This window comes from Typopeltis vanoorti, chromosome 5 (assembly GCF_054136105.1).
Source record: "Typopeltis vanoorti isolate ZY-2024b chromosome 5, IOZ_Tvanoo_1.0, whole genome shotgun sequence".
NCBI lineage: Eukaryota > Metazoa > Arthropoda > Arachnida > Uropygi > Thelyphonidae > Typopeltis > Typopeltis vanoorti.
Window position 1 is genome coordinate 74,225,335 of NC_143553.1, and position 22,423 is coordinate 74,247,757.

Genomic DNA, 22,423 nt, shown 5'->3' on the forward strand with positions numbered 1-22,423 from the left:
TAGAAGTTGAACTGCATGATGGGGAAAAAAGCACATTTGAGGCTGTTTGGTGTGAGATAGAATCCAGCAGAACAAAATATACAATTGGGTGCTGCTATAGACTGGGTGATGGAGTGGATGGTGGGGATAGTATGCATAAGCAAATAGAAGAAATGAGTGGAGGGAGGGTAATTATTATGGGTGATTTCAATTATGGTAACATTGACTGGAAAGAGGAGAGGGCACATGGGAGGAAGGAATTGGATTTTATGTGGTTATTAAGGGACAACTATCTACGGCAACATTTATTGGAAAATACCAGGGGGCAGAGAGTGCTAGACCTAGTAATTGCAACCGAGAATGTGGCTGTAACGAACATGACCATGTTGCCACCAATTGGTGAGAGTGACCATAAGGTCATGACTTGGGAGGTGGCTAAAGGAGTCGAATTTACAATTAAGACAGGGTACATGTGGAATTACTGGGCTGGTAAGTATGACAAGCTTAGGTGTTTGCTTGGCTCAATGCCATGGCATGTAAAACTGCAAGGGCTGGATGTTGATAGTGCATGGGAGGTGGTTAAGAACTGTTTGCAGGAGGCAATGGTTGACTGTATACCAAGAGTCCGAATAATAAATCAAGTAGGGGTTAAATGGATGAATAACACTATTAAGCTTGAGCTGCAAAAAAATAAACAATTGTGGAGGGAATTTAAGGAGAAGGGTGACCATCAGGCGCAGGAACAGTATAAAGCTCAGGCCAGGATGGTAACAAGGGTGGTAAGAAAAGCAAAAGCAGATTACGAAAGGAAATTGGCCACGCAGGCTAAAGAGAATCCCAAACAGTTTTTTCAATATGTTGCAACTAAAAGGAAATATGCTCATGGTAGAATGATCTTAAAAAATGCTGAGGGTAGAGAGGTAACCGAATCAGTTGATATTGTGGAATTACTGAGCGAGCACTTTGCAAGACTATATCATCCAGGTAGTGACTTTGCAGGAATGGAAGAACCAACAGCTTATATGGGAATTGTGGTGAATGAAGTAGAGGTGAATAGTCTATTTCAAAACCTCAATGTCAATACATCTGTGGGATTGGATGGTATATCAGCTTGTGTCGTACTTGAAACGGTTATAGAATTGTCATTACATTTGACCATTTTGTTTAATTTGAGTCTCGGGTCTGGGTTAGTCCCGAGGGGGTCGAAAGAGGGGAAAATATTTCCACTGCACAAAGGTGGTTCCAAGACTGCTGTTGAAAATTACCGGAATCATTATCAAGGTCTTAGAGAAAATAGTCAAGAGGAAAATACAAGATTGGATAGAAGAAAATGGGATACTGTATCGGGGACTGCATGGTTTTGTGAAGGGTAGGTCATACCTCAGTAACTTGCTCACGTATTATAACACAGTGACGGCTGAACTGGATAAGGGTAATGGGTTTACGGTGATTCTACTGGACCTTGCCAAGGCCTTTGACAGGATACCACATGGAATTCTAATCAGTAAATTGCAGCATATGGGAATGGACATAGGGTTGGTGAGATGGATAGGAGGGTGGTTGATGGAGAGATATCAGAGAGTGGTTTACTCAGGAGTAGAGTCCACAAGACGGCCTGTGACTAGTGGTGTGCCACAAGGATCTGTTCTTGGACCACTGCTGTTTAATTTGTTCATAAATGATATAGGAAAGGATCTGAGAGGAACAGTTCATTTGTTTGCGGATGATGCGAAGTTGGGTAGGGAAATAGTGAATGCTGATGACGTCAAAATTTTGCAGGATGTTTTGGATAGATTGGAGGTCTGGGTTAAGGAGAATGGTTGTCAGTTTAATGTGGCAAAATGTAAGGTTATGCATTTTGGGGTGAAACGATTGGCGGCAGTTTACTGCATTGGTGGAACCGTGCTCCAGGAAATTGATGAGGCACGAAAATTAGTAGTGTTGGTAGATAAGGAATTGAAATTTAGGGGACACATTGCAAATGTGGCCAAATCAGCTCATCAAATCACTTGGTTGCTGAAGAATACGTTGAGAAGCAGAGACAAGCAGGTTATTGTTCCTCTGTATCGAGCCTTGATAAGACCCCATCTAGACTACTGTGCTCAGATTTGGTCACCTAGGTTTCTTCTTGATGGGGAGGAGGTGGAGAGGATCCAGAGGCGAGTGACCAAGATGATAGCAGGCCTGTGGAATTAACCGTATGAGAACAGGTCGAGGATTTGTGGGTTGCAAAAATTGGTTGATAGGCGGAAGAGGGGAGATATGATTGAGACATTCAAATTACTGAAGGGTTTCTATAAAATTAATTCAGAAGATATTTTTGAGAACAAGGCTGGTTGTGGGAGGACTAGGGAACATCCATGGAAACTGGGCAAAAGTGTGGTTAGTAAAGGTGTTAGAGCTGGGTTCTTTACTTTTAGAGTAGTGAATGAGTGGAATGCGCTCCCTGAGTCTGTGGTGGATGCTGTAACAGTGAATGAGTTTAAGGCGAGGTATGATAGATACTGTATGAATGTCAAATAGTTGTGATGAATATGATTTGGGGCCTCCCTCGATGAGTCTAATGACTCCCTGGAGTTGCCCGTAATAATAGTAATAATACAGACAAATCGGCCCTTCAGAACACACGCAATTTACAGACAAAAAATACTAGTTGTGGTGGTGGTGGAGGTGGGCGGTAGATGGTGTTGATGGAGATGATTCGTAGTAGAGGTTCGGTGCAGTGGTTGAGACAGTTGTATGTGTCCTCCGCGATGAGTCTTCGGACTCCTTGGAGGTATCAGGAATAATAATAATAAAACATTTTAAATTTGTTTTCATTATTTCACGACCTCCCACCCTCAGCAAAATTAACTGCCCCAAGCGGGACGAAGCCCACAGTTTTGGAAGCACTGCTATAGGGGATCAAGTAATTTCAAGTACTGTACTTTTTCACAATTTAGATTTAAATATTTTATAATTTCTGTAGTTATGAAAATTTTAAATTTAGTAATAAATTATTTTGATTTCTTTCTTTGTGTGACATATTATATTTTCCCAATATTTTGCTATTAAAATAATAATACGAATTTGACATATTTTCAATACCGTTTTGGGATATTCAGGTGGCGTCATTGTTCGTCCGATGTAATATTAAAGTATCTGCTAGTCTAGAAATGAGTGATGGTAGTGAACCACGTGCCAATTCTAAAGAAAACCATGAAAGTACAACATGCAATTCGGAGGATACTTTCATGAACGAAGAAGTCCAACAGTTTTTCCCTGAACGACGAGGGGAAAATTTTTATTCTGGCTGGATTGATAAAACTTTAACACATGGACGTGTAGAAGCCCAGAAATTGAAATGTGAACAGAAAGTCTACAACTGTGTTCAAAATAGTATGTTTTCATGTTGTCAGAGAATAAATTACATATTTACGCATTTTAGGTTTCTCAATAAATTTAAATATGTGTATAATATAATCTTGTCTACTTCTAATTATTGTACTGAAGTGGCTGAAAGAAATGTAGACATTATTATTATACAAACGCCTACAGTCATCAATGGATAAATATGGCAGAAAAAATAAGCAGCATTTCCAACCCAGTATGCACACTTGTAGTTTTCTCATGTTAATAAATTTCCAAAGGAAACTTCTTTAAGCTATACGACATTGGGAATCGCAAATAATTGACATCAAATGTGTGATAGAAGTTGATGCATGTTCGCAAAGAACAGGTCATCAAAAATATCAAGAATCAACTTTTTTGTGATATATACTGGAGATTTTCACACTTGCTGAAGATGACATGCATGATTAAAAATGCTGGAATGAAGGCTGTGCAGTTTCCAATTTACAACATTGCTTTCAGGATTATATTAGTACAGTAACGGTTTCATAGCATGCAGCTGATTTTATCACAGTTATTTATTTAAGCAGCATCATTTGTCTATCTTTCACACTTTAAGTGGGGACCCAGTTTTCTGTCTGGTTGGTCTTTGCATTCTATGGTGGACAGCTTTCTTTTTTTTGACTTAGCATAGCATGATTCTGTTCTGTCACTTGGCCTTACAGCCTTAGTTATCTTGACCATAATTCAAAATCAGCCAGGCTGCGCTATCACTTGTCCTCTTTCTGCCATATGTAAGTGACCTCTTGTTTTTAACTCTATCCATAGTTTTGCTGATGGACTATCTTTCTCATTTGACTAAATGCCTAATGTACAGTATTACAAATTTAAGATCCTCTATAAACAGTGCCTTAAACACTGAACTCCATCCATTCTTCAGTAATGTTAGGACAAGTTAGTCTTTTACATTGCATAGTTCTCCTTTTTTTCTCACAAAAAAAAAAAAGAATTAATTAAACCTTCCCTTGCTATTGTTACATGACATCTCCAAGGACATATTGTGGGCAGGCACTTCACTTTGCTGAACAAAATTCACTGCTTGCCCTACTTATTCCTCTAATCACACAACAACCATACTACTGCCATTAACACACTGCTTCATCTACTGCCTGCCAGAGAAATCAGATTTCTCTTCTTGAACTAATATTTACCTCTAGCCTTTCTTTGCATTATGGGATAATTCAGTGATTGTTGTGAAGCCAATAGCCTCTGTATACAAGTAGACTTGTAGTGAAGATATTTCATCTACAGACTTTGCTTGCTTACAATTGGGTAAAGATTACTTTATTATTATTGTATATTAAAACAAGAATATAATTTCTTGTCCAAGTATAATATTAATATACTATAATATTGTATAATATTCTAATTATATTACTATTATTATTTTCTTAACTTTCATGGAATCACAAGATTCAGTATAATTATACTATGAAGGATCTTTATGTATATCAAAGATATACATAAAGATACGTTTATTTTACATTAAAGACCAGAATTTTACATTAAAAGCAAATTACTTTTAGAGAGGAAAAAACTGAGAATATAATTAGCCTGTCTATGTTCTATTTATCTGTTCTAAAAAAGCATATGATGGTATTCACAGATTAACCCTTTAGTGAGAATTAACCTCCCTATCAGCCAAAGTAGATTAAGTACATGAGCCACCTTATGAACTCCAGGAGAAAAAAAAATCGGCTTTTCTCTCTTTCATCTTGTAATTACTTTAAAGTATATAAAAACATTTCACATCATTGAACTCGCATCCCCACTTTGGTGCCCATTCACTCATTTTATTCGAAGTCTTTTTGCAAGGCCAGAACGTTTGCTCTGCTTCTCGTAGTTCATCCCAACTTTGCATCTTCTGCAAACAACTGAATATCCCCATCCAATTCTCCAATATCATTAGCATACAGGTTAAACAGCAGTGCCCTAAAACAGATGCCTGAAGCAAACAACTAGTGACTTTCCTCTTCCAGGATATTGTTCCCCCATACACAACTTGCTGATACCTATGAGATAGCCAATCTCCAATCCAACGTACTAGTCTAATATCCAACCCCATTTGCTCTAGTTTGACTATCAACTTATCATGCGGTAATAGGATGGTGAGTCTGTTGCCGCAGTATGACAGTGAAGAGTATAGAAGGAGCGCCAAAATTGCTAAGACTTTATGCACGGATGCAGCAGGAGTGGTGTGGAATTTGTGGATGTGGTAGAGTGAGTTCGATGAGCGAAAGGATTTATATAAGATGAATGGTTTACATTTGAATGGATTTGGTGTACGGAGACTTGAAAAGGTGTTGTTGAATGAAGTGGAAGTGGATGTGCAGAATCAGGAAATCTAGAGTTTTATTAAGGGGGGGGGGAAGTGGAGTAGATATGCAGACTTTAGGGAGGCAGTTGAGTGTATGAATGTGTGTAATATGCTCGAGCAAGTACGAAGGACAATAAATCAGAATGGGATAGTTAATATAAGGCATCAAAATAGGGATGGGACAAATGGGCTTCTGCAATTCATGTATACTAATGCCAGAAGTATTAGGAACAAGAAGGAAGAATTTTTGGCCTTGGTTGGCACTTCCAGGCCACAGGTTATTGGCATTAGTGAAACATGGCTGACAGAAGATGATATAGCTATTGGGATTGAATGTGAGGGGTATGGTGTGTTCAGGAGTGACAGGGAGAATAAAATGGGGGAGGAGTGTTATTGATGATAGCTGATGAGCTGCAGCCAAGGAGTATAGAAGTGGAACTGCAGGATAGAGAAAAGAGCACATTTGAGGCTATTTGGTGTGAGATTGAGATTAGCAGAACAAATTATACGGTTGGGTGCTGCTATAGACCAGGTGATGGAATAGATTGGAGTTAGTATGCATAAGCAAATAGAAGAAATGAGTGGAAGGAGGGTAATTATTATGAGAGATTTCAACTATGGTAACATTGATTGGTAGGAGGAGAGGACACATTGGAGGAAGGAATTGGATTTTATGCGGTTATTAAGGGATAACTATCTGCGACAGCATGTAATGGAAAATAATAGGGGTCAAAGAGTACTTGACCTAGTAATTGTCTGAGATTTTGGCTGTAACGAATATGACCATGTTGCCACCTATTGGTGAGAGTGATCATAGGGACTTGACTTGGGAGGTGGCTAAAGGTGTGGAATTCACAATTAAGACAGAATACATGTGGAATTATTGGGCTGGTAAGTATGACAAGCTTAGGACTTTGATTGATTCAGTGCCATGGCATGTAAAACTGCAAGGGCTGGATGTTGATTGTACATGGGATGCGGTGAAGAAGTGTTTGCAGGAAGCAATGGCTGACTGTATACCTAGAGTCTGAATAATAAGTAAGGATTAAATGGATGAATAACACCATTAAGCTTTAGCTGCAAAAAAAGAAACAACTGTGGAGGGAATTTAAGGAGAAAGGTGACCGGCAGGCACATGAACGGTATAAAGTGCAGGCCAGAAGGGTAACATGTGTTGTAAGAAAAGCAAAAGCAGATTATGAAAGAACATTAGCTATGCAGGCTAAAGAGAATCCAAACAGTTTTTTCGATATGTTGCAAGTAAAAGAAAAAATGTATATGGCAGAACGATTATAAAGAATGCCGATGGTAAGGAGGTAACCGAATCAGTTGATGTAGTGGAATTACTGAGTGAGCACTTTGCAAGAGTATATCATCCAGGTGGTGACATTGCAGGAATGAATGAAATAATAGCTTATACGGGAATTGTGGTGAATGAAGTAGAGGTGAATAGTCTATTTCAAAACCTCAATGTCAATACATCTGTGGGATAGGATAGTATACCAGCTTGTGTCGTACATGAAATGGTTAAAGAATTGTCATTACCTTTGACCATTTTGTTTAATTTGAGTCTCAGGTCTGGGTTAGTCCCGAGGGGGTCGAAAGAGGGGAAAATAGTTCCACTGCATAAAGGAGGTTCAAAGACTGCTGTTGTAACTTACCGACCGATCAGCATATCAGGAATCGTTGTCAAGGTCTTGGAGAAAATAGTCAAGAGGAAAATTGGATAGATGAAAATAGGATACTGTATGGGGGACAGCATGGTTTTGTGAAGGGTAGATCATGCCTCAGTAACTTGCCCATGTTTTATAACACAGTGACGGCTGAACTGGATAAGGATAATGGGTTTACACTGATTCTGCTGGACCTTGCTAAGGCCTTTGACAGGATACCACATGGAATTCTAATCAGTAAACTGCAGCATATGGGGATGGATATAGGGTTGGTGAGATGGATAGGAGGGTGATTGATGGAGAGATATCAGACAGTGGTTTATTTAGGAGTAGAGTCCAAAAGACAGCCTGTGACTAGTGGTGTGCCACTGCGTTCTGTTCTTGAACCACTACTATTTAATTTGTTCATTAACGTTATAGGAAAGGATCTGAGAGGAACTGTGCATCTGTTTGCTGATGATGCAAAGTTGGGTAGAGCAATAGTGAATGCTCAGGATGTCAAAATTTTGCAGGATGATTTGGATAGTTTGGAGGACTGGGCTAAGGAGAATGGATGTCAATTTAATGTGACAAAATATAAGGCTTTGCATTTTGGGGTGAAAAGATTAGCAGCATTATATCACATTATTGGAACCGTACTCCAGGACATTGACGAGGCCAGGGATTTGGGAGTGTTGGTGGATAGGGAGTTGAAGTTTAGGAGGCACATTGCAAAAGTGGCTAAATCAGCTCATCAAATCACTTGGTTACTGAAAAATACTTTAACAAGCAGAGACAAACAGGTTATTGTTCCTCTGTATTGAGCCTTGATAAGACCCCATCTAGACTACTGTGCCCAGATATGGGCACCAGGGTTTCTTCTTAATGGGAAGAAGGTTTAGAGGATCCAGAGATGAGTGATCAAGATGATTCCAGGCCTATGGAATGAACCTTATGAGAACGGGTTGAAGATTTGTGGGTTGCAGAAATTGGTTGATAGGTGGAAAAGGGGTGATATGATTGAGACATTCAAATTACTGAAGGGTTTCTATAAGATTAATTCAGAAGATATTTTTGAGAATAGGACTGGTGGCAGGATGACTGTGGGCCATACATGGAAGCTGGGCAAGAGTGTGGTTAGCAAGGGTGTTAGAGCTAGGTTTTTTTTTTTGGAGAGTGGTGAATGAGTTCAATAAGCTGCCAGAGTCTGTTGTGGGTGCCATGACTGTGAATGAGTTGAAGGTGAGGTATGATAGATACTGTGTGAATGTTGAATAGTTGTTCTTGACATGATGTTAGGGCCTCCCTCGATGAGTCTGTTGACTCCTTGGAGTTGCCCGTAATAATAATAATTTATCAAAAGCCACTGCAATCCATCTCCTTTGCCCAATGAAGCAATCACCTTATTGTAATAATTGACCACTAATAATACTGCTATTGTCAACCCGATTCTGGTTCTCACCACCCTCTCCAACACCTAAACCACAACAACTGACACACAGATTGGCCTGTTATTTGATGTTTGAGTTCTGTCACTTCCCTTATGAAGTGGCACAATCTTGCTTTCCTTCCACTCCTTTGGAACCTCAGTGCAAGACTCATATTAAACAAATATGTCAAGGCAAGTGTCTACTCCTTGGCACATTCCTTCAAAATACGTGATGATATATTATCAAATCCCATATCCTTATTAACATTGCTGAATTCCCCATATACCTCTTGCTCAATTAGTCAGTCCCTCCTAATCATCAACTGCTCTCAAACTCTCCATGATGTTACATTCACAAGACTGAAAGACCTTTATGAACTGCTTATTAAATAATATCTCAACTATATCTTCTGCAGCAGTTGTTCTTATACCATTTTTTCTCCAATCTGTCAATTTTTTTTTTTTTTGCTGGCTAGATGAAAGAAGTCCCTAGGATTTTCTCTTTTTTTTTGGCTTGATTAGCTAATTGCTACTCATACTTCACTTTTGCTATTCTTATCAATCAAGTCACCCTCCTTGCCTGTTCTTTGTAATCCTCATAGAACTGATTATTACCATTCCTTTTTGTTGCCTCCATAATGCCTTTTTCCTGTGTTTTGCATGCTTAATCTCTTCTTTCTTCCAATTTGCTTGAAATACATTTAGACATTACTTCTACTAGATAGTTCTTGAATATCATCCAAGAAGCATTAATCTCCTTTCCACTCAATTCCCCATTCCATGCTATACCTGCACGCTGTCTCCTGATCTTCTCATAATCTCAAAATGCAATTGGTTAATTTTTTTTCTTCATTTAGAATGGTTTTCAGTGATAGTATTTGATGTCTCTTTTGTGAAATGTTATTTCAACTTAACTGCTGTAAATATATGTGGTGAAAATGTCTGAAGCACATGATATCCAGATTAATTCAAAGTGTGTGTTTTATTATTGTTATTACATGACACCTCCAAGGAATCCAAAGAGTTGAAGGGAGGACACCTACTCTACAACTTCCCTTCTCCACCACTCAGTTTGCCAACTACAGCAAACCGCATCATCTATACCAACGTCATCTACTGCCTACCACCACTAGTGTTTTCACAGACAATCACAAACATCCATGCCCACTGCAGGATTTGAACCTGCAGCCTTTCGGCTGGAGAGTAGATATGCTATAACCACTCAGCCAACCAGGCCGGCACCTACATTTTTGAGGTATTCCAATTGCATCTTCTCTATCTACACCAGGAAATGAAATATAAATAACTTCCTTTTTGTGTAATTTCCTATTTGTTTGATTTGAAAGTGCACTTCAATATCTGAAATCTCTTTCTTCATTTTATTATTTTGAGAAAAGAAATAAAATAAGACCATTGTGATTTCTGCTGAAGCAACTGCTTCTGAAACTGAACTATTACTTTGCAGTTTGTAAAGTAATAGTTTCCCTATACTTATATTTATTGCATAAAAAAGTTAGTTTTGCTCTCCCTCTACTTAAGTGACTGAAGTTCCGAATATTACTGCAATTAATGCTGATAGCTTCCATTTCTAAAATTATGTATGTCTCAGGTATAGTAGCTAATAACCCTTTCTACCAAAAACTAACTAAGATTACTTCTTGTTGAATATCCATCCACGTGAGGTTGGTCAACCTATAGTACATGAGTATTGTGGATGGGCAAGAAGGAATTTGTTGACATTTACATGTTGCATTCCTTGGGAAATACATAAGATGCAGACTGTTCCAGAGGGTAGAAGTGGAAGGAATGAATGAAGAGAAGGAGAAATTTGTTCGAGTTTGGAGATGCACTGTGAGATAGTGTTGATTAGTTATTGCATGCATTTGAATGGACTTGACAGAGAGTGGGTCTGTTATTGGTGCTAATTCTGATTAATAGTGGCCATAGAATAGGCAAGCTGCAAAAACTGAGTATCTGTGTGAAAGCGAGTGAAGTGTATTATTAAAAGAGGGGATGAGTGAGTGCCATTAATCAGTCTGACTGTGCTTTTCTGTGCATAGTCTAGTATCTTTAGGGAGCCATTAGGAGGAACTACCCCAGATATGAGGACAATATTCAGTGGTCATATGGATTTGTATAAAGTTGTTTGCAGTTCAAGCACCTTGAGCAAAAAAGAAAACCTATTTTTTTGGAGGCCAAGGAGACAATATTTGTAATACGTTTATGCCAAGAGAAATTTGAAGTTAATGTTCTTCCAAGAAGATACTATAATAAATTTAGTTTAATCCTTTATCCAAGTGTAAGCAAACAAAGTTTGTGCCTGAAAATATCTTCAGGACTGAGGTAAGGTAGTGCAACACCAGGCAACTTCAAGCAAAGGTGGACCAAGCTTTCATCACTCCTTGTCGCAGTATCTCCCATAATGCAAAGCACATCTCCTTGCAGACATGTATACTGATATGCATTAAGGGAAGGACCACTACCCAGACCGATTTCAACCTTTATTGAGGTGTATTTAGGTAAAGACTTCTCTAAAAATTAGACGATCCCGAAAGATCGCCCAACTCAGCTTTGTTTCACTCAGTGAGACGCTCACCCCGTCACCAAGAAGAACTTCTCAGTGTTGGCTCTACCCAGTGGCAGGCTCACCCCACCACCACCACCAGACAGAGCCATAATCTCAGCAGTGGCTCTACTCAGAGACAGGCAAAAACCTACCCCAAGCAGAGCTTCTTATATATATCCAGAATGGGAGGCAGACCAAAACGTGGAGATACTAAGGCAGAAGCAATAGGAGAGGTCATATTTACCTATAGGAGTTGCCAGCAGGTGTACCACCTTATTATTGAATTACTCTGGATTTAGAGAAAGATGTTGGAAGTTTATTTTTCACTTGGTTAGACTATAATAATTTTAGTTTAATCCTTTATCCAAGTGTAAGCAAAGTTTGCACTTGGAAATATCTTCAGGACTGAGGTAAGGTAGTGCAACACCAGGCAATTCTGAGCAAAGGTGGACTAAGCTCTCATCACTCCTTGTCTCAGTATCTCCCATAATGCAAAGCACATCTCCTTGCAGACATGTATACTGCTATGCATTAATAGTGGAAGGGCCACTACCTAGACTGGTTTTAACCTTTATTGAGGTCTCGTCAGCAGGAGTAGACCCAAATGTGGAGATACTATGGCAGAAGCAATAGGAGAGCTTGGTCCACCTTTGCTTGGAGTTGCCTGGGGTTGCACTACCTTACCTCAGTCCTGAAGATATTTTCAGGCGCAAACTTTGTTTGCTTGCACTTGGATAAAGGATTAAACTAAATTTATATAGTCTAACCAAGTGAAAAATAAACTTCCAACATCTTTCTCTAAATCCAGAGTAATTCAATAATAAGGGGGTACACCTGCTGGCAACTCCTATAGGTAAATATGACCTCTCCTATTGCTTCTGCCTTAGCATCTCCACGTTTGGGTCTACCCCCCCCCACTGACGAGACCTCAATAAAGGTTGAAACTGGTCTGGGTAGTGGCCCTTCCCTTAATGCATAGCAGTATACATGTCTGCAAGGAGATGTGCTTTGCATTATGGGAGATACTGAGACAAGGAGTGATGAGAGCTTAGTCCACCTTTGCTCGGAGTTTCCTGGTGTTGCACTACCTTACCTCAGTCCTGAAGATATTTTCAGGCACAAACTTTGTTTTCTTACACTTGGATAAAGAATTATACTAAATTTATTATAGTCTAACCAAGTGAAAAATAAACTTCCACCAAGATATTGTAGATCAGGTGTGGCCAACTTCATTCTATACCAGGGCTAATATATGATGAGTGGTAGCATCACGGGCCGCACACTTTTAGAAATAACTAATAAAAATAAACTGCATTTTTTCAAGACAATAGTTATATGTATTGAATCATTGAATCATTGAATCATTACTATATGTGTTAAATCATTTTTCTGCTGGAAGAACAATATAAATACTTGATTGATTTAAATATAAGTTGTTAAATTAAATTTAATTACATATTTCTGTTTTTTTACATGTAGCACAACTTAATGAGAACACTGTGGGTGTTCATTTGCGGCAGCAGGTTCATTTACATATTTTTGTTTTTTTACATGTAACACCAAGGGCTCACTTTAGTGAGTATGGGAGTGGCAAACCCGAGTTACCTGATGCTGGACCATACCTTATTTCCATGTAATATACATCTGTTATATTATCTATAGAATGGTCCCTACTCTTATTTCTTTCTATCCTTTTCTTCTTTCTTGTTCCTTCCCCCCAATGCTATTAGAGTAATCGAGGGCTAGGGGTGATTCTTTCAATGTTTCTACTTTTTTCATCTCTTCATGCATAGAAGGCAACGGGAAACCACTATGCTTCTACTTTTTCCCTAGTGTGGATGAGCAGTAAAGATCAAAATGACGAGCGATGCACAGCTCAGGATGGGTCCCCTGGGTCCAGAACTGCGCAATTGACTACCAGGGAGGTCACTTGTTCCCATATGGATATGGACCATTGTTGGGATATTTGGATTGGGAGTGAGAAATGAAAGAGGAGATATACTGTTGGATTTCTGTAGAAAGCATGATTTAGCAATTATGTACACTTGGTTTAAGAAACATCCAAGAAGATTGTACACATGGAAAGCCCCAGGGGAGGATATAAATAGTAGAAGAAATCAGATCAATTATATTTTGATAAACAAAAGATATAGAAACATTATAAAAGATGTGACAACATATCCAGCAGCAGACTGTGATACAGATCACATATTGTTGTCAACTAAGATAAGGATTAATCTAAAAAAGGTAACTACAGGGAAATGGAACAAATCATGGAACATGGAGCGGCTGAAGATACCAAGTACGGCGAATGAATTCTCAAAGATAGTAGAGGAAGAAATGAACAAGAGAAATATACAAGAAAATGATGATGCAAGTGAAAAATGGAAGATTCTGAAGGAAAGCATAATTACTGCTACAGAATTACATTTAGCTAAAAAAGAGGAGGAAAGTGAGAAAAGAAAGAAACAATGGATGATGGAAAATATTTTGAGGAAAATAACACAAAGAAGAATGTTAGTTAATAGTAAAACAGAGGAGAAAAAAAAGCAGTATAAAGACTTGAGTAGGGTGATACAAAGAGAGATAAGAAGGGAAAAGGAAGAGTGGTTAGATGAAATAAGTAAAGATACAACAGCAAAGGCAGAAAGAAAGGACATAAAAGGTGTTTATAAAAACATTAATATGATGACAGGAAGGAGAAAGATGCTAAGGACTGGAGCAATCAAGAATGAAAGAGGTGAAATTCTGATAGAAAAAGAGAAGATATTACAGAGATGGGAAGAATATGTAAGTAAACTTTACAAAGACAGGGAAAGAGGAGAAAATCAAAGGAAAGAACATAGTGGGCAGAGACTATGCATCATGAGGGAGGAATTGAATTTCATCTTTTGAATCTAGCAATTCAAAAGATGAAAGAAGGAAAATCCCCTGGAATAGATGGTGTACAGATAGAACTTATAAGAAATATAGGTGAAAAAGGTATGGAAGTGTTATGGCAAATTATTAACAGAATTTATGAAGGACAAGAATTAACAGAGGAGTTTAGAAGATCGATTTTTATCCCCATTTCAAAAAAGATGGGAGTTTTAGACTGTAACAATTTTAGAACGATAAGTCTTATAACTCACACAGCAAAAATTCTGGTGCAAATAATTTTAGAGAGAATTAGGAATAAAATAGAAAAAGAAATGAACGAGGAACAGTTTGGATTCAGAACCAACAGAGGAACTAAAGAGGCTATAACTTGTCTAAGAATTATTGGGGAGAAAACACTAAACCATGGTGGAAAGTTGTTTTTGGGATTTCTAGATTTTGAAAAGGCATTTGATACAGTGAAACATGAAAGGCTTTTTGACATTCTAGAAAATACTGATATTGACTCTTATGATTTGGAAATTTTAAAGAGATTATATTGGTCACAAATACCGTCAGTGTGTGTAAATGGAGAGGAAACAGGAGAATTCCCGGTGGAGAGAGCAGTCAGACAAGGATGCAAGTTATCACCATTATTGTTTAACTTTTATAGTGAACAAATGTTTAGAGAGGCACTTGAGGATGTAGAAGAAGGAATAAAAATAAACAGAAGAATCATTAATAACTTAGATATGCGGATGATGTAGTAGTGATGGTAGAAAGTGAAAATAGGTTACAACAAATTATTCAAAGAATTGAAAACTCTTGTAAAGAGTATGGACTAAGAATTAACACAAAAAAGACCAAGATAATGATAATGGGTAGAAAAATAGAAGATAATATAAAAATAAGATGTGGAGGAAAGATTTTAGAAGAAGTGGAAAGATTTCAATATTTAGGTAGCTGGATCTCAGAGAAAGGAACTTCAGAGTTGGACATTAGAAATAGAATAGGCAAAGCTAAATCTGCATTTATGGAAATGAAGAGAATTTTAATAAACAAGAACACTAAAATAGGCATTAGAATTGGAATAGTTAAAGCAACAGTTTGGAGTATTGCAAGTTATGGAAGTGAGTCATGGACACTAAGAAAGAGAGATATGGAAAGAATTAATGCATTGGAAATGTGGTGTTATAGAAAGATGGAAAAGATTAGCTATACAGAAAGAATATCAAATCAAGAATTTTAAGAAGAGTTGGGATGGAAAGAACACTGTTCAATAATATTATGCAAAGAAAGACTAGATTTGCAGGACATCTTCTGAGAGGTTCTTCGGGACCTGACAAGAACTATATTACAAGAGAAAGTTGAGGGGAAGAGAAGACGTGGAAGACCAACTAGAGAGTGGTTTAATGACATCGTGGAATGGACTGGTTTAAGAATGATGGAAGCGACAGACAGAGAGAAATGGAGAAGAGCTGCTCATCTGCTGCAACCCTCTTGCTAGAGGATGCTACCGGACGACGACGACATGTAACACTACTTAATGAGAACACTGTGGGCGTTCATATGTGGCAACAATTCAGAACAAATCCTGAAGGTGGTCATCAGTTAGTCGGCTTCTTTGTGACGATTTAACCGCCCTCATAGTTGAGAAAGTGCATTCACATGTGTACATGCTTCCAAACATAAATGCAATTCTCAAGCTGAAATCACTCAATGCAGGATATTTTCCCTTGGTACCAGTTTCCAAAAGTCAATACCTATCTCCGCCCTTGGCTGTAAAAAGGGGTCACTTTGAAGGTTACACAACTCCAATTGAATAGTGTCATGCTGCTCTGAAATGTCACATTTTGTTAGGTTGTTAAATAATGTCAGTTGTGGTTGAATGTAACTGAAGTCAGAAAATCGCTTACTGAATTGCTCCAAAAGTTGGTCTAACATTGGCACAGAAAACTTGAAGTCAATGTCATGGCTCTCCTCCATCAATCCCTGCAGGAAGGAAAATTATAAGTTTCCTCTACTAGGGTGAATTTAAAAACCTTCAGTCAGCTTATGAACCCATCTAGGTGTCCAGCTAAATCTGAGATTGTTTGGTTACGTCCCTGTAACTTCACGTTGAGTTCATTCATGTGGTATGCGATGTCTGTTAGAAAGGCGAGTAAGCTGTTAAAATGAGGATCACATAACTTTGTGATTTAGTTCTTTGTTTGTTTTCTCGTGTTCCTCTAAAAACTGTTTTATTTCCTTTCTTAAAGCAAAAAACCATTTCAAACAGTTCCCTCTGCTTAGCCAAAGTACTTCTGTGATAACACTAAATCATCATATTCTACTTCCATTTCTTTTTGTTAGAAAAGAAAGAAACTTGCGGTGTGTCAAGGCCCGATTTCCACCCTTAATTAGATTCATACACTTTATTACAGTTTTCATAACATCCTCTACCCTTCAGAATTTTACACTGCATTATCCTGATGTATAATGCAGTGCAATACAAGGCAATTGATTCCAGCCTTCCTTAGTAAGCCAACTAAGCCTGTTTGAGTACTACGCATTGATTTGGTGCCATCTGTCACAATAGCTGTGAGATTGTTGATGTCACCAGTACCATTTACAACCTTCATAACCGCATCATAAATATCTTGGCCTTTAGCTGTGTTATGCAATGACTAATGCTAGTAGCTCCATTAATAACAGTCTTTGGAAACAGTTCGAATGAAAATTAGAAGTTGAGCTGTATCTGTTATGTCAGTTGATTCATCCAGAGCCAATAAGAAGTAAGCTGAATCTGTAACAACACTTTTTAATTTATTTAAAAAGTGTTAGTGGGACTTTCAAACTCACTGGCAATTTTATCTTTCTCAAATGCACGTGCCATTTTCACAGAACAGTGTTTTACAAATTCACCATCGATAATGTTTTTTTTTTTTTTTGCTATCTCTGCGCTTACAACAAACGATGCCAAGAGTGAGCTTTTGTGTATCGATGTTGGTTTAGTAAAAATAGATTTCTGAGCACTAACCTTTCTCTTCAAATTACGTACAATTTTAGTACATACTTGTCCAATGTATTCTTGGTGTTTAGCGGCATGGGTGCTGTGTATACTGGCGTTTGAGGTTATATTCCTTGTGCACAGACAATACTTGCAAACATACAAGTTCACTAAGCTGGAAGATCATGTTTATAAACTTAACACTGAAGAACTTCTCTAAACTACCAACAGTTATTAGTTAAATGCATGACAATTGTACATACATACATTCAGACATATAAACTTTCAACATTCATCAATAGCATTTACAGGTTTCTTGTCTCAGATGTGACATTTAACACTGTATGTGAATTGCATCATGTTTCCCTCTGAAACATACAAATCATGAAACCATATATTTTGGCAGACTGCATTACATGCTTCAACATATATGGTCATTTATTTGTGTTAGTGCCAGTTTTAATTAATCTTCCAATCCAAAGCAGGAAATTCTCTTCTTCTTAGATTGCATTGTTTAAAATCTAATATCTTTTGTTAATAAGAAAAAGCAGTCTACTGAGGGGCTCATATTCATATATACACACTATTAAAAACCTTTTCCTGTATGATAGAATAGTTCACATTTAAATTTATGTGATTGAAATGTAATATAAAAATGTTTTGTTTAATATATGTTATATAATGGATACTTTGTATTATTACTAATATGATTTTTTTTTTTAATTTTATCTTCTAGGCCCTCTTGTAAAACTGATGATGAGTGCCCTGAAATCAGCAGGATGGTTAGTAATTTACTTAAGTTATCTCTCTCTCTAATTTGTCTAAAAATCAAGACATAAGAGGAAGAATTCATCATAAAATATTATTACTAGAATCCTTTATGGTTAATTTTAATGTCTTTATTTGTAAAATTTGTATTTCACATGTTAAAAAACTTGCAGAAAAAAATAACAAGATTACTTTGACAGATTAACGTACAAGTTGCATTCCCTCCAGTTCACAAACTTAATACATTCCTTACCTCACCTAAAGACAAATATCCTCCTCTTTCTTATCCTGGAGTTTACAGAATCCCCTGCTCTTGTGGCTTATGTTATTATGGACAAACTGGTCGATCTGCACAAATTCATCTTGAAAAACATCAGGAATACATTTCTCTTAAAGAACTCAACAAATCCAGTTTAGCAAACCACGCATTATCTACAAAGCACGATTCAGTGGAACAAAACCAAAATGTTATACAAAAGTTACTTTCTTCTGGAAAGACTCTGCAAAGAAAGCTGTAAAGTGCACATTCACAACATAAACCTGAACAAAAGTGATTGCTTAAAACTTTCTCAATTTTGGGAAGTTATATTAACTAATATTCACCATTAATGTGTTCCATAATTTGTAATTAAATTTTATTTATATTTAAAAATAATTTATTAACTAAATTAATTTATTGTAATTTATTTTGAATATCTATTAATGCAGATGGAGATATTCTCCTGCAGCTGATGGTGCACATAATATCACGTGCTTTGAATTGAATTGTTGTTCTTTTTAGTGTTTTTCCTATAACTGTATTGACAATGACTTTGAAACTTAACCAAAAAATTTTCAACTTCAGTGATTCTGGCAATAATATTGGGTTGTTGCAAATGAAGTGGCCAATTTTAAGGACGATTGAAAAAGAAGAGAATAAAAAGAAGAAGAATACCTGTTTAATCAAAGTAATCTCCAACAGCATCAATACATTGTTGCCAATGTGTGGCAAGGTCATTTATATCACATTTGTAAAAATCAGTGTCTCTGGAAGTGATGAAGTCCTCCACTGCCCGATAAATTGATGCATCATTAGCAAAGCATTTCTTGGAACAACAATGGTAATCTGTTGGGGAAATGTCAGGAGAGGATGAGGCACAATTTCTTATCCCAAATTGTTGATTTGCTGTATGGTTGACACTGCCGTATGTGGTCAGGCGTTATCCTGAAGTAATAGGACTCCATGTCTATTCACAAGTGCTGGTTGCTTAAGGCACAATTTGTCATGCATTTGCCGCATATCTTACAATATTGAGCTGCATTTATCGTTTCACCTTGTGGAAGGAATGAGTAGTGAATAACACCAGCAGAAGACCACCATACAGTAAGCAACATCTTCATTGGATGCAGAGGTGCCTTTGGAGTCCTTCCTGGAGCGTCTTTCACTCCCAACCACTGCGACGAACGTATGCGATTGTTGTAGAATATCCACTTCTCATCCACAGTCACAATTCGTTGCAGGAACCTTTCTTCTTTATTTCTTAAGAGAGAAGAGCACACTTCCAAATGCCGTGCTTCGTTTTCATCAGTGAGTTTGTGAGGCACTTACTTGTCGAGCTTCCTTATTTTTCCTGTTATTGCCAAGTGCCGTGAAACAGTTGAAAAGTGTACATTTAGTGTCTGGGTGATCTCTCATACGGTTTGTCGTGGATCTGATTCGATTAAATCCTTTAATTCATTTGAATCAATGGAGGAAGGACGATGGCTACGGGATTAGTTTTGTAGCCTCAAATCTCCTGAGCGAAATTTTGCAAACCAACGGCGAGTGGATCTCTCATTAGTTGTTCTTCCACCGAATGCTTTATTAATGTTTTTTACTGCAGCCACTGCAGAATTTCCTAATTTGAACTCGTAAAGATATAGCAACCTTAATTGACTTGATGTCGGTAGTATTCAGTGTTTAATGCTCGTTGAACAAAACAAATACTACAATTGCATCACCCACGTGTGATGCTGTCACATGACATAAGAAATTTGCATATACCTCAGCGCTTGCTTTCTTCAGCAACCAGTAGAAACCTGACAGTCATTCAATGGCCATTTCATTTGCAACAACCCAATATTTTATAATGAATTTCTCTCTCACATACACACCCACACATACATACAGAACAAAAGTAAATACTGCTCATATTTTAATGAAAAAAATTGTGAAAATAATAAATCTTTTTAGTCTTCTAATCTCTACATATATGGTTCTCAGAAATGTCTCTTATTATGAGACAGTTGTACTGCAATAGCTGTTAGGTTCAGAATGATGAAATTTGACTGACTAGTGGTTCGTGAGAAATTGATGGCACAGGCATTAGAATGGCAATTGCTGTTATTTTGATTTGTAGATTGTCAGTCATTCTACCTTTCTGTGGGCTGAAGATTTTGTAGTAGTTCATCCAAATCAGTCATAGCATAGATTGTGATGAGAAGCTTGTTTCAATAATCTCTAAAGCAAAATCTTAATCAAACATCATGTATAAGAGATCGTGCAGCTAGAATACCTTCACAATTTTTATTATGCAGTGCTGAAAATCTTATTTTATTATACAGTGCTGAATATATATATCCAGACCAGTCCAGTAGTATCCTCTAGCAAGAGGGTTGCAGCAGATAAGCAGCTCTTCTCCATTTCTATCTGTCTGTTGCCTCTGTCATTATTAAACCAGTCCATTCCACGATGTCATTGAACCACTCTCTAGTTGGTCTTCCACGACTTCTCTCTCTAACAACTTTCCCTTGCAATATAGTTCTTGTCAGGACTATATTACTTGTTCCCAAAGAACCTCTCAGAAGATGTCCCACAAATCTGGTCTTTCTTTGCATAATATTCTTGAGCAGTGTTCTTTCCATTCCAACTCTTCTTAAAACTTCTTGATTTGATATTCTCTCTGTATAGCTAATCTTTTCCATCTTTCTATAACACCACATTTCCAATGCATTAATTCTTTCCATATCTCTCTTTCTGATTGTCCATTACTCATTTCCATAACTTGCAATACTCCAAACTGTTGCTTTAACTATTGCAACTCTAACACCTATTTTAATACTCTTGTTTATTAAAATTCTGTTCATTTCCATAAATGCAGATTTAGCTTTACCTATTCTATTTCTAATGTCCAACTCTGAAGTTCCTTTCTCTGAGATCCAGCTACCTAAATATTGAAATCTTTCCACTTCTTCTAAAATCTTTCCTCCACATCTTATCTTTACATTATCTCCTGTTTTTCTGCCCATTATCGTTATCTTAGTCTTCTTTGTGTTAATCCTTAGTCCGTATTCTTTACAAAAGTTTTCAATTCTTTGAACAATTTGTTGTAATCCATTTTCACTTTCTGCCATCACCACTACATCATCCACATATCTTAAATTATTAATGAATATATATATATATATATTATTATTATTATCTGAGACCTCCAGGGAGTCAAGGACTCATCGAAGGAGGTTATAAATCACCCAAAAAAAGCTATCGTCATACCATCCCTTAATTTCACTCACACTAGATGCATCACTACCCCTAAGGGTAAATTATTCCACTTACTCACTGCTCTCTGGGAGAAAAACCTAACTCTTACCCCTTTCTTGACTTCAAATAAATTTAACTTCCATGGATGCCCCCGTGTTCCCTCTCCGCACCTTCCATATAACGAAAAATTTCATCAGTTGATATCCTATAACACACACACATTCAAAATTTATAGACCTCTATCACCCCTCTTTCTCCTGTTAACCAGAGTCTGCATCCATATACTCACAATCTGTCCTCATAATCTAAATCCCATAATCCAGATATAATTTTGTAATTCTTCTTTGCACCCTTTTCACAGCTTCTTTATCCCCTTGGAACCCAGGAGACCAAATCTGTGCACAGTAATCCAGGTGGAGTCTTATCAAAGCTTTATAAAGAAGCAAAATGACTTCCTTATCCTTACATGTCAAGGTTCGCTTCAACATCGCATTATCCTCTGAGTATTTGCAACTTTTGCTATGTGACCTTTGAACTTTAAATTCCTATCCACCAATATGCCAAGATCCCTTGCCTCTTCAGTTTCTTGTAACATAACCCCGTAATATAATATGCCGCTGGAACTCTAATCACACACCAATGTGCATAACTTTACACTTACTAACATTAAATTGACAGCCATTTTCGTTTGCCCAAATTTCCAGTCTATTCAAATCATTTTGTAATTGCTGAATATCAGTAGCATCTCTGATTGCCTTGCCTATCTTTGCATAATCAGCAAACACTTGCACATCTGATGTCATTAATGTATAGATTAAACAATAGTGGTCCAAGGACTGATCCCAGAGGTATACTACTGGTCACCTTGATATGTCTGTCAACCATCCCCTGATCCAAGTCAAGAGTTTATATTCCAATTCCATATTCTCCAGTTTATACAATAGCCTTTCGACTGGTATCCTATCAGATGCCTTAGAA

General features: G+C 37.4%; 1 protein-coding gene across 1 annotated transcript in view; it reads left to right on the forward strand.

The window, feature by feature from the left end:
* The first annotated feature begins 3,126 nt into the window (after positions 1–3,126).
* LOC150106535 (mitochondrial inner membrane protease ATP23 homolog) overlaps positions 3,127–22,423 on the forward strand; it is a 93,804-nt gene continuing 74,507 nt past the window's right edge. Inside the window, exons 1-2 of the mRNA XM_090392517.1 lie at positions 3,127–3,357; positions 17,915–17,960. Of these exons, the coding sequence (XP_090248643.1) occupies positions 3,135–3,357; positions 17,915–17,960 (269 nt within the window). The 5' untranslated portion in view covers positions 3,127–3,134. The remainder of the gene's footprint in view (positions 3,358–17,914; positions 17,961–22,423) is intronic.